At 38.6% G+C, this 14,404-nt stretch overlaps 1 protein-coding gene across 1 annotated transcript; it reads left to right on the forward strand.

Annotated features, from left to right (window-relative positions):
• The first annotated feature begins 11,733 nt into the window (after window positions 1-11,733).
• LOC121366518 lies at window positions 11,734-13,629 on the forward strand. The gene is made up of 2 exons (XM_041490935.1): window positions 11,734-12,724; window positions 13,241-13,629. Exons 1-2 carry the CDS (start codon window positions 12,400-12,402, stop codon window positions 13,273-13,275), a joined length of 360 nt encoding a protein of 119 aa, XP_041346869.1. The 5' UTR covers window positions 11,734-12,399; the 3' UTR covers window positions 13,276-13,629.
• The last annotated feature ends 775 nt before the right edge of the window (window positions 13,630-14,404 follow it).

Consider the following 14,404-nt stretch of genomic DNA (forward strand, 5'->3'; position numbering starts at 1 on the left):
ATTTGCGCTTCCCACAGGCAGGATAGCACAAAACATGGCCTTTGTTGAACCAGTTATGGATCACTGGTCGGTGCAAGTGGTTCACACCTACCCATTGGGTCTTGTGGATCGCTCACTCAGGGTTTAGAGCCGGTATCTGGATTACAAATCCCATGCCTCGACTGGGATCCGAACCCAGTACCTTCCAGCCTGTAGACCAATGGCCTAACCACGACGCCGGTAAAAAAGACATTATAGATGCTAATTTAGACAAACCCTTGATTAATCTGGCGGCTTCTAATTGTACGTTTTCATTATTGCCTTCCACGACTAAAGAACACCCATCCCATACTTCCGATGTATAGTCTAATACCGGGCGGCTAAAAGTTACATATGTTCAATAATGTGTGTCTCTTTAACAAATATTTGTATTTCCTAAGTGCAGAATTCATTACCGGGGCCGATGTACATGTACAAATATTATTAATATGTATTGTCCACTTGACATTTGCTGAACGGTTAAACCTAAATGTTTATGAGTTGTGTAACAACGCTAGCTTTATTTGGATTGAACGACACAAGTCATTTTTTACCATTCCTGAAGCTTTAACAAGTTTGATTTAAGGTTGTTTTCAATAAATGAGATGTCGTTAGATGAAGATGTTATGTTGGTATAGTCAGCAAATAGTCTCGTTACTCAGTTCAGGTTATTCGCAATATCATTAATATATATAAAATAATAATAATAATAATAATAATAATAATAATGGTCCTAATACTGAGCACTGTGTTACTCCGGCCATTAAAGTGTCTGAATTTGATAGAGTACCATTTCTGTTTGATGTATACCCCTTAAAGGGACATTCCTGAGTTTGCTGCCATTTTTAAGATGTTATCGATTATTAGAGACTTTTTAACGATTGTAATTACATATCAAATATAGTTTTCTGTATAAAATATTAGTGGCTGTATATTAAACGTGTTTCTGATCGTTTTAATATTTGTACTAGGTCAAATTTCATTTTATTTCCTAAAATACGTTTTTTTCGTACGTACAAAATTATTTGAAGACAAAATCCAGTTTGGGCTTCTTACAAATATTAAGACGACCAGAAACACATTGAACATACAGACACTGATATTCGAAACAAGACACTATATTTAATATATAAGTTTAATCGTAGAAATGTTTTAGTAGTCGGAATCATCTTACAATGCAGCAAACTCAGGAATGTCCCTTTAATCCAATTTTATGCCACAATTTTCGAGTTTATGGATTAATCCTCTGTGCCACACTTTATCAAATGCCTTTTGACATGTCGCAGGAAACAATACAAATATGTTCCTTTCTGCTCATAGATTCGCACATTTGGGAGTATAGTTCTAATAAGTGATGGACAGCACTGTGGTTAGGGCGATATGCGCACTGATATTAGTACAGAACGTCATTGTATATAAAACAATTTTATAAATGTTTGAATACAATTATTTCACTTTTCCAATGCAACTAGTAAAGACATCGGCTTATAGTTAGTACAATAACATGTGCCACCTTTTTTTTTTGAAGAGAGGTTTAATATGAGCTATTTTCCATCAGTTAGGGAATTTTGATGTACGTAAATATGTGTTAAAAGGCAACTAAAGAGGAACTTAGACTGATTGAATGAAAAGTTTAAGTAATAATCCAGTTACTAACAATTATTAAAAGTACAGTATAGATTTAGGAAGAGGAGTAAATTAAAAATAAATAATAAAAACGGATAAGTAATCTAGGCAAGAAAATCCATAAAATTATAAATTGAGGACCAAGATATAACACCGAGCACACTGAAGTATATAGAAATGCAGATATATAGAAGCTGCATCTATGTGATCCACAAACTTTGATCCCTTGCAGCTACTACTAATTGACAAATGTAATGGGTTTCCTCTTTAAGACTATATTTGAAAATTAGCACATATTTGACATCCAATAACCGGTGATTAATAAATCAATGTGCTCTAGTCGTGTCGTTAAACAAAATAAAGAACACATTGCGAGGCATAAATTAACCATATCCAGAAGCTGTGATCCACATGTTGTTCGAGTTCACAGACTTAAACATCATTGTGAGGCACAAATAAAAACACCCTCAGAAGCAGCATTGCATGCGATTAACGTGTTGTTTGAGTTAACAGACTATGAGTTCGTTGCCAGGCAGAACACACAAATAAACCCAAAACAAAAAAACAAAGCACTCCTCAACCCCACCCCCAGTGTTCTAAAATTGAATGTATGGTAATTGTGACGTATGCCTTTATACACTTAATATGATCTTAAGGCTACACTCGCTTCGTGTAACGGGCTTCTGGTTATTTAGTACACGTTTTATGTTGATTTATACATGTATATTTGTTTAGTATGTCTGCGTTTCTTGTTTGCATGAGCGATTTTAGCCGTTTTCCCCCGAGTATTCAAACGAGCTTGCTGCTGGCATGACCGGTTTATAAACATTGCAATAATACGTGTGAAAGGAAGGGAATGTTTTATTAAACGACGCACTTACATTGTATTTACGGTTATATGGCGTTGGACATATGGTTAAGCGCCAAACAAATATTGGGAGAGGAAACCCGCTGTCGCCACTTCATGGGCTACTCTTTTCGATTAGAAGCAAGGGATCTTCTATATGCATAATCCCACAGACAGGATAGTATATATACCACGGCCTTTGTTACACCAGTTGTACAGCACTGGCTGCAACGAGGCCCACCGACTTGAATCGATCTTAGATCGATCGCGCATCATGCGTGCACTGTACTATTGGGTCAGATGATTTGTTTTTGGTTTGTTGTGTTTAACGACAGCGCTAGATCACATTTATTTATTAATCTTCGGCTATTGAATGTCAAGCATTTTGGTATTTTCGACAGTAAGTCTTAGAGAGGAAACCCGCTACATACTTCCATTAGTAGGAACGGATCTTTTATATGGACTACCGCACATACAACATAGCACATACCACGGCCTTTGATATATCAGTTGTGGTGCACTGGCTGGAACGAAAAATAGCCGAATAGGCTCACTGAATGGGATCGATCTCAAATCGACCGCGCATCAAGCGAGCGTTCTACCACTGGGCTACGTCTCGCCCCTGGATCAGATGAATGCAGCATTACGAGAACCACTGAAGGTTGTTCGTTTGTTTTGGTGTTTTTGTTTGTGTGTGTGTGTGTGGGTTTTTTTTTTTCAAAGAGCTAGAGCACATTGATTAATCGGCTATTGGAGTCATCAGAGGAAACCCGCCACATGTGTGTCATTAGCAGGTCAGGTCAGGTCAGATCAAAAAATTTAACGAACACATTCAGAGCAAGCTGTTGTAGCGCACGCCTGTACTGGGCGCAAGTGTCGGCCTCAGCCGACTCCTCCGTACAGGATGTGCCATTAGCAGCAAGGGATCTTTTATATACACTTTCCTACAGACAGGAAAGCAAATGCCATCCTTTGACCAGTTGTTGTGCACTGATTGGAACGAGAAAAAGCCAAGCAGCGAAATGAATGTTCCCAGGTGGTTTCATCCTGCGACACAAGCACATCAGGCGAGCACTCAATTGACTGAGATACCCCTCCCCTCCCGCCCCCCGCCCCTACAATACCAGATTAAATTTCAGTGAATTAAAACATGTCCACCGCATGTTTCGACCAATCAAAACGTCGTTGGCAACACAAGTAGAACCATTGTGGTTGTATATTAACTGTCGAATTTAAGTTATGTCTTTAAAGCTATTTCAGAAAAAAAAAAAAAATCAATGAAAAAGAATTGTGTTTTAGCTGCCAAATTTAAGTTATGTCTTTAAAGCTATTTCAGAAAAACAAACTGTACAATAAAACAGGATGACTTATGTTTTAATACTTTGCGATCGAGACTTGGAAATATAACTGACTTGTGTGGTCATTAAAAAAAACAACAACAACAACAACAACAACAAAAAAGAAAAAGAAAAAGTCAATTCAAAGTTTTCTTTCAAACTTTATCTATTAATTAAAGATACCAGAAAATCGATAAATAATGAAAGCTTGATTAGTTTCAAAGAAAGACATACATGTATTACAGAAAGAAACAAAAGAAACGTAGCAATATTAAAACTATATCACTCGCTTGAATAATGTTACGAAACGTTAAAAGTCTCTTTTATTTAACGACAACACTGGAACACATTGACTTATTAACATCAGCTATTGGGTGTTAAATGTTTGGTAATTTTGACATATAGTCTTAGAGAGGAAACCCGCTATGTTTTCCACTAGAGTCTTTTGTATGCATCATCCCACAGGAAGGATAACACATACGGCGACCTTTGATATACCAGTCGTGATGCACTGGCTAGAATAAGAAATAGCCCAATGGATCCACCGACAGGGATCGATCCCAAATCGAAAGAAAGAAGTGTTTTATTTAACGACGCACTCAACACATTTTATTTACGGTTATATGGCGTCAGACATATGGTTCAGGACCACACAGAATTTGAGAGGAAACCCACTGTCGCCACTACATGGGCTACTCTTCCGATTGGCAGCAAGGGATCTTTTATTTGCGCTTCCCACAGGCAGGATAGCACAAACCATGGCCTTTGTTGAACCACTTATGGATCACTGGTCGGTGCAGTGGTTTACACCTACCCATTGAGCCTTGCGGAACACTCACTCAGGGTTTGGAGTCGGGTATCTCGATTAAAAATCCCATGCCTCGACTGGGATTCGAACCCAGTACCTACCAGCCTGTAGACCGATGGCCTGGCACGATGCCACCGAGGCCGGTATCCCAAATCGAGAGCGCATCAAGCGAGGGCTTTCACACTCAGGTACGTTCCGCCGCCTACGCGTTCAGAGGATAAGCTGACACTGAATAGCGAACAGACACACACGCACGCACACACACAAGCACGGGCACACGCACGGACTTGTACACACATACACACGCACACACATACGCACGGACACCGACATACACACTCAGACGCACGGATACCCCCACACGCACGGACAGACACACACACGCACGGACACACACACGCACGGACACAAACATACGCACACACACACACGCACGGACACACGCACGGACACGCTCACACACATGGACAGAGACACGGACACACACACACACACGGGCAAAAACATACGCACACACATATTCAAAGTATGTCTTTCATTCTGTCTGCATATTTATTAGTTATCTGTCATCCTGCGGTTTTATTTCTCACTAGTGGTCCTCTCTATTTATCTCTTTTTCCTCTTTTTTCCCCTCTCTGTTTGTCTTTCTGTCTCTCTTTCCCTACATATACATACACACATACGCACATATATACACATCAACCCTGTAAACCGGATATACATGTGATCAACTTGAAAATCCGGTTTTAAGAGGTTTCCGTTTTTATATCCAAGTATTCTGCCTCTACGGCGGTTTTCTATACATTTATGTTTACACGTTCCAGCCAGTGCACCATGACTGGCATAACAAAGTCCGTGACATGTGCTATCCAGTCTGTAGGATGGTGCATATAAAATATCCCTTGCTACAATTGCTACTAATGGAAAACCTACAGCGGGTTTCCTCTCTAAGACTATATGTCAACATTACAATATGTCTGACGCCCAATAGCCAATGATTAATAAATCAATGTGATCTAGTAGTGTCCTTAAACAAAACAAACGTTTTTATTTTTATTTTGACACTGGTACCATCTCATACAACCCCGGCCCCGGCCCATCTGGAACAGAATACCAGCCGTGACTACTGGACTACAATCTAGTCTGATCATTTCTTATTCTTATTACTCAGTTTGCTGCATTTTTTAAGATGTTATTGACTAACAGAGATTGCTAACGATTGTAATTACATGTCAAATATATTTTTCTGCATAAAATATTAGTGGTTGTATATTAAACGTGTTTCTGATTGTTCCAATATTTGTACTAGGTTAAATTTCATTTTATTTCCTAAAATATATATTTTTCGTTCGTACGAAATTATTTGAAAACAAAATCCAGTTTGGGCTTCTTACAAATATTAAGACGACCAGAAACACATTGAATATACGGACACTGATATTCTAAACAAGAAAATATATTTTACATGGACGTTTAATCGTAGAAATATTTTATTAGTCGAAAACATCTTACAATGCAGGAAACTCAGGAATGTCCCTTTAAGACGTATCCGGCTTCCCAAGTTAAAGTTTGTTTGGTTTAACGACACCACGATTGTTTAATCATCGGCTATCCGGTGTCAAACATTTGACAATTCTAACATTTTTAGTCTTTGACAGGAAACCCGCTTCTTTTTTACATTAGCAGAAAGAGCTCTTTTATATGCATCATCACACATGCAGGATAGCACATACCACGGACTTTGATATAACATTCGTCATGCACTGGCTGGAACGAGACATAGTCCAATGGAACTACTGGCGGCGATCGATCCTGGACCGACCGAACATGAGGTGAGTGTTTTACCATTGGGCTATAGCCACCCTCACCTCCAGCCCGGCTTTTCAATATCTACAGTTATGCACAGCGTTAGACTTTAAACGACTACAGACTAAGGTCTGTGCACCTTAATGGCAGTTGGAAGCTTAATTAACTATGTATAACCACTTTAAAGTATCACTACACGATCGATACAATGCCCTGCATATTTAGCAATTTGCCATTTTAAACAGAAACATTTGTTTGAGAGAACTCTGGAGAATGATCAGTAATTGACAGGAATCTACAAACAAAAACATGTCCACTTTCGCGAAACATTAACCAGCTTCTGCCATTTCCTTTGACGTCAATAGCGTGCACACATGTCGGCTGCAATTTTCTCAAGTTAAATGATTCAAATTTTGACAAGAAACAAGTTTGTTTGAGTCTTTCTCAAAGGATCTCAGCTTTTTGTCGTCTGACGTTTACATCACATTTCTAAAAACACCATCACAAGCAACATTCATGCGATTCACGTGTTGTTCGAGTTCACAGACTATGAGTTCGTTGTTAGGCATAACACACACATAATTAAAACAAAAACACAAAACACAAAACAAGGCACTCCCCCACCCCACTCCCAGTGTAATAAAATTGAATGTATTGTAATTGTTACGTAACTAATGACGCCCCTTGACATGCATAATTGAAATAGCCAAAACATCAACCCCTTAAGTATCACAAGTGAATATAGTTGTAACTAAATTAAATGGCGTGCCTAAGGTTACGTGACGTTTCGTACCATATCTGGCCCGTCCGTAGATTTTTCGTCCCTTGGGGCCCCGTTCCACGAAGCGACCTTAGAAGTCAGATTACCTTACGTGCATTAAGGTATACCTTTATACACTTAATATGATCTTAGGGCTACACTCGCTTTGTGTAACAGGCTTCTGGTTATTTAGTACACGTTTTATGTTGAATTATACATGTATATTGTTTACTCTGTCTTTGTTGTTTGCATGAGCGATTTTAACGGTTTCCCCCCGGGTATTCAAACAAGCTGGCACGGTCGCTTTATAAACATTGCAATAATACGTGTGCAAGTAAATGTATGTTTTATTAAACGACGCACTCACATTGTATTTACAGTTAAATGGCGTCGGACATATGGGTAAGGGCCATACATATATTGAGAGAGGACACCCGCTGTTCCAACGTACTTTTCGATTAGCAGCAAGGGATCTTCTATATGTATAATCCCACAGACAGGATAGTATATAACACGACCTTTGTTACACCAGTTGTGGAGTACTGGCTGGAACGAGAAATATCCCAAATGGGCCCACCGACGGGAATCGATCTTAGATCGATCACGCATCAGGCGTGTACTGTACCACTGGATCAGACAGCGCTAGAGCACACTCATTTATTAATCATCGGCTATTGAATGTCAAACATCAGGTAATTTCGACAGTAAGGTTTAAAGAGAGGAAACCCGCTATATGTTTCCTACCCCTACAATACCAGATTAGATTTCAGTGAATTCAAAAATGTCCACCATATGTTTTGACCAATGAAAACGTCGTTGGGAACACAAGTATAACAATTGTGGTTGTAATACTAACTCCCGAATTTAAATTAGGTCTTTAAAGCTATTTCCGGGGGAAAAATGGAATGAAAAAGAACTGTGTATTAGCTGGCAAATTAAAGTTATATCTTTAAGGCTATTTCAGAAAATAAAATGTACAATGAAACAGGATGACTTATGTTTTAATACTTTGCGATCGAGATTTGGAACTATAGCTGACGTATGTGATAATTTCTAAAAAAAAAAAAAAAAAAAAAAACATTTTCAAAAATTTCTTTCAAACTATATTTATTATTAATTAAAGATACCAGAGCATCGATAAATAATGAACACTGGATTGGTTTGAAAGAAAGGCATACATATAGGCCTATTACAGGAAGAAACAAAAGTAACGTAGCAATATAAAAACAATAATGTTACGAAACGTTAAATTCTGTTTTGTTTAACGACAGCACCGGAGCACATTGATTTATTAACCATCAACTATTGGTTGTCAAATATTTGGTAATTTTGACATGTAGTCTTAGAAAGGAAACCCGCTATGTTTTCCACTGGTAACAAGGAGTATTTTCTATGCATCATCCCACAGGAAGGATAACACATACGGCGGCCTTTGATATACCAGTCGTGATGCACTGTCTGGAATAACAAATAGCCCAATGGATCAACCGACAGGGATCGATAACAAACCGAGAGCGCATCAAGCGATGGCTTTATACACTTAATATGACATTAGAGCTACAATTGCTTCGTGCAACGGTGTTCTGGTTATTTAGTACACGTTCTATGTTGAATTATACATGTGTATTGTTTAGTCTGTCTTTGTTTGATGTTTGCATGAGGTATTTTAGCCATTGTTTTTCCCCCGAGGATTGCTGTTGGCACGGTCGGTTTACAAATATTTCAATAATACGTGCACAAGTAGTAACTTTATTATAATTATGATAATGACAACTATTTTTGTTTCATATTTAATGTATTATTTAGCAATGTATAGAGTGTATACCACCAAATCAAATCACATAGACAACAATGTTATGGTGTGTGGCGCCTACATACAGCGTATAATTCGACATATACACCACGGATATAAATATTACCACCCTTCACCCTTAACGGTTACTGCTGGTGATCCTTAGAATTTATGCCTGAAACTTTGTTAACTCGAACAACTCGTGGATCAGGTGAAGGAAGGGAACGTTTTATTTAACAACGCCCATATTTGATTTATGGTTATATGGCGTCGAACATACGGTTAAGGACCACACATATATTGAGAGAGACAACCCACCGTCTCCACTTCATGGACTACTCATTTTCCATTAGCAGCAAGGGATCTTCTATATGCACCTTTACACAGACAGGATAGTACATACCACGGCATTTGTAACACCAGTTGAGGAGCGTTGGCTGGAACGAGAAATAGCCCAATGGGCTCATTGACGGGAATCGATCCTAGACTGATCGCACAATAGGCGAGCGCTGTACCACTGGATGAGATGAATGCAACTTCTGAATTTGGTTAATTTATGCCTCACAATGAACAACTGGCTACATACAAAATCAGTCTATCACCCCCTATCCCACCTACCAATAAAATGAAATATTGTTTTGTTTGTCTTTGTTTTCTTGTGTTTTTGGTGGGGGGTTTTGTTTGTTTGTTTTGTTTTGTGTTTTGTTGTTGTTGTTGTTGTTGTTTGTTTGTTTGTTTGTTGTTGTTGGGGTGGGGTTTTTTTTTTTTTTTTTTTTTTTTTGGGGGGGGGGGGGTGTGTGTGTAAAGAGCTAGAGCACATGAAGTTGCGGATTTCCTCTCTCAAAGTCTGTGTGGTCCTTAACCATATGTCTGACGCCATATAACCGTGACTAAAATGTGTCGAGTGCTCCGTTAAATAAACAATTGCCTTCTGTCGGCATATTTATTATTTATCTGTCATCCTGTCGTTTTATTTCTCACAAGTTGTCCTTCTGTCACTCTCTTTGTGTCTCTCGTTTTTTTTCTCTCTCACTCTATCTTTCTATCTCTCTCCCTATATAATATTTATGCTCACACGCACATACACACACATATACATACAAATAAACCCTGTAGACCGGACATCCATGGGACCAAGTAAACAAAGCACTTCAAGAGGTTTCCGTTTTTATATTCACGTATTCCTCCTCTACTGCGGTTTTCTAAACTTTTACGTTTACACTGGTACCATTTCGTACCATACCGGAACCGGTCCGTCCACATCAGAATACCAGCCGTAACTATTGGACTACATCCTAGTCTGATCATCTGTTATTAAGACGGGAACGGCCGGTCCACCACAGAATACCAGTCGTGACTACTGGACTACATCCTAGTGTGATTATCTCTTATTAAGACGGAACAGGTCTGTGACTACTGGACTACATCCTAGTCTGATTATCTCTTATTAAGACGGAACTGGCTAATGCAACCCATAATACCAGCTGTGACTATTGGACTACATCCTAGTCTGATCATCTCTTATTAAGACGGAACCGGCCCGTCCACACCAGAATACCAGCCGTGACTACTGAACTACATCCTAGTCTGAGCATCTCTTATTAACATGGAACGGGCTCGTCATACCACAATACCAGCCTGACTACTGGACTACATCCTAGTCTGGTCATCTTTTATTAATCCGAAACCGGCTCGTTCACAGCAGAATACCACCCTGACTACAGGGGCCCTATTTTCGAAGCCATCTTAGCGCTACGAAATCGTAAAACCGTCGTAGGTTGTGACGTCACTACAGCGCACGCCATAGTGACGTCATAGCTTACGATAATTTCACGATTTCGTACGCTAAGATAGCTTTGAACATATGGGCCCAGGACTACATCCTAGTATGATCATCTCTTATTAAGATGGAACAGGTCCGTCCACACCAGAATACAGGCTGTATCTACTGGAGTACATCATAGTCTGATCATCTCTTATTAAGACGAAACCGGCTCGTTGACAGCAGCCTGACTTATAGACTATATCCCAGTCTGATGTTCTGTTATTGAGACGTATCTGGATTCTCAAGTTAAAGTTTGTTTGGTTTAATGGCACCACCGTTTATGAATCATCGGTTATTGGATCTCAAACATTTGGCAATTCTAACATTTTAGTCTTCGACAGGAAACCCCTAAATTTTTCCATTACCAGCAAGAGCTTTTCTATATGCACTATCACGCATACAGGATAGCACATTCCACGGCCTTTGTATACCATTCGTGGTGCATTGGTTGAAACGAGAAATAGGCCAATTGACTCACTAGCGGGGATTGATCCAAGGCCGACCACACACCAGGCGAGTGTTTTACCACTGGGCTACGTCCATCCGCCACCCCCAGCTTCTCAAGATCTACAATTCTGCAAAGCGCTACACTTTAAACCACTACTGACTAAGGTTAGTGCAACTTAAAGGCCTTAATTTTGGATTGTACTTTTAATAGTCTAGCTCAGGATACTCGAAAAGCAGTTTGAATCTTAATTAGATATTTATAACGCTGTAAAGTATTCCCAACCTACCCATCTAACTAGTCGTCACAGAGCTGATTTCAAAATAGTGTATACGGCAGTTCATTGGATGAAAGACGCGTCACTGGAGGATAGAGGATATGAAAAGTTAACCACAACACGATCGATACAATTCCCTGAACATTGAGCAAGTTGCCATTTCTAAAGGCAAACATTTGTTTGACAACTCTTGTGTGTGACGAACTGACAGGAATCGACAAACAAAAAAGCCAATAGCGCCAATAGCGAAAACACAAATATCGGCTGTATTTTGAAATCAATAGCGAGAAGATTCTTACAAATATCAGCTGGATTTTCTTTATATATATAACATTTTACAAATAACACGTCAACATTTCTTTCAGTCTTTGTCAGAAGATCTCAACTTTTGCTGTCTGTTTTACATCACATTTCTAGTGGGCGGCTGCAAGATCACGTGTTTCGACTTCTATATATGACACGTCTGCATTGTCGTCTGCTAGATGTTTCGTAGACAGTTGAACCAAGATTACATATTGAAATTTGCCTTGAGAGAGGATCATCTAAACTTTGAATTTCACGTCCACGAACTCATTTTGAACTGAACGCTGTTGAAATCGTTTTTGATATCAAACATTGAATCACAGAAGAGAAATTGTTTCTTAGAGACTTACACGTTCTAATCGCAACACCGATTGAAGAAAGAGAAAGAGAGAGAGAAAAAAACTAGAAGAGAAAACAAAGAAACAAACAGAAACAAACCAACAACAATCAAACAAAATAATACAAAACAAAAACAACAAACAAAAGAAAGAAACAAATATAAAACCCCTACATTTGTCAGAAATTCTTACATTTTACTTTTAAAATACACTCGCCATGAATATTTACCCAGAATTCAGTATTCGCTCATTGCATATCTGCATCATCATGGGAGTTCTTGCAGTAAATGTTGATTCTCAGAGATGCGGTTTGGGTCCAGTGACCTATACACGAGTTTTTACCGACAAGGCGGTCGTGGAAGATGCGCAGGTTACCAAAACGGGAATCACCACTCGCGTCGGTTGCCTCGACGTTTGTGCGAGAAGCCTGGCCGAAGTCTGCACTGTATTCGTCTTCAACCAACAACAACAGATGTGCAAGATCTACCAAAACAGTCTAAACCAACTGGCACAAGTCAACCAAACGGGATCCGTGGGATTCGGTAAGTAATACAATTCAGTATCATTTACAATTAAACATCGTTATCTCGACACCTGTTATCTTGTTTACTTGGAATATCTCGAGACCGAGAAATCGTCTGATATAATTTTCAGGAAATATGCTATGCTTATCTCAATTCAATCTTATTTCCAACTATTCGGTTCTTTTCCTTCCGCATCGAGATAACGATGATAAACATTACAGAGTCTCGATTTGGACATCAAGTGGTATTTGCAACTACCGTACTACCAGACGTTTTTTAAATTTCTTGATAGTATATGTCCTGACAAGTAAATACTGCCCAGATGGGGAAACATACTCAAATGACGTCATGAAAATAGCGACCGTTTTTATTACATATGGTCATATAATATAGTCAGGTAGCTTAGCAAAGTTATATGGACGTTCCAGACAAAAGTATCTATTTTGGTTCGCATTGCCTTTTTCATGCCCATGTTATGTCTTGGATTTTCCAAGTTAGTAGCCATGTAAAAGCAAGTTGGTATTAATATTTCAGCATCCATATCAACTTTGGCTCGCAATTTGATCTAACAGTAGGGTCAGACTATCAACTGCAATGACGAAGTTGGGAAAATCGACGGTTGCGTTGCAATTCCATCCACTCTCAACTTATGATGGGTGCGCTCAGCTTGACAATGAATCGGTTGTAGAAGTTGTGTACGACGAGAATACGGTTGCGAGTGTGCTCAGACTAGCAACTGAATAGTCGAAGAAGTTGGCTGATCAGCGAGTTGGCCAACTCTGTTCTGGCAGTTGGTAATCTGATCCTAGGATAACCGTATATTTCTGGGTTACGTAATGCAATGTGGCACAACTTCTGACATGCTGGGGTGCATGCAACTAACACTCTGACATGAAGCGTGCCATTATGTGCATGACGATCAACCCGGCTAAACACACACACAAAAAAAAAGAAAAAAAAAAGAAAGAAAAAGGCAACCAAAAAAGACTGGTTCATGGGAGGGTTGTTTTCGTGTATGATTTTTATTTCAACGAGTGATGTGTGAAAAACATATTTTGACGAATTACATCACGAAAAACTTTATTTATTATACATCTATACATCTTTCCTTATTTTTAACAATATATTTCGCTTTCTGTTAATACCTTGATTGGACAGAACTTTTCGAGAATATTTACTTCAAAATTGACTTTTTATTTAATTATTAAATTTATAATTATTTAATAATACTGCTCCGTAAACATATCTAGCAAAGCCAAAAACATATCTGACATCCCAAAAACCCACAAAACCAAAGTGAATCGAACGCCAAATTTTAACTTTAACTTTCTACCAATAACAGGATATTGTGTCATCATTATTTAGTTTCGTATTCAGTGTTCAATATTTTATCGTAATTGAATATCCATTTTTATAGGTACAATTGTTTAAATTACATTTTAAAAAACAACAACAATCAGATGCATTGGTAATCATCAAACATAGACATGGAGAAGCGACGCTGGCCTCAGTAATCGAAACTAACAACAAAGATAGAACAAGGAGATGGAAACGTTATTACAGATCCAAAACAAATATTGAAAGAAACCAAGTTGTTTTATTAAACACTTAATTCAAAACACACTGGTTAAATATGAAAATATAGCAGATGAAATTAAGGAATACAATTGTTTCTCAGCTGAATTTTAAAACATTCTT

This window comes from Gigantopelta aegis, unplaced genomic scaffold (genome assembly GCF_016097555.1).
Source record: "Gigantopelta aegis isolate Gae_Host unplaced genomic scaffold, Gae_host_genome ctg6049_pilon_pilon:::debris, whole genome shotgun sequence".
Classification (NCBI taxonomy): Eukaryota; Metazoa; Mollusca; class Gastropoda; order Neomphalida; family Peltospiridae; genus Gigantopelta; species Gigantopelta aegis.

Coding starts and splice junctions, on each gene's coding strand:
- LOC121366518 (XM_041490935.1), top strand. CDS start 12,400: ATGAATATTTACCCAGAATTCAGTATTCGCTCATTGCATATCTGCATC. Junction 12,725..13,240: donor AACGGGATCCGTGGGATTCG/GTAAGTAATACA, acceptor TTAATATTTCAG/CATCCATATCAACTTTGGCT.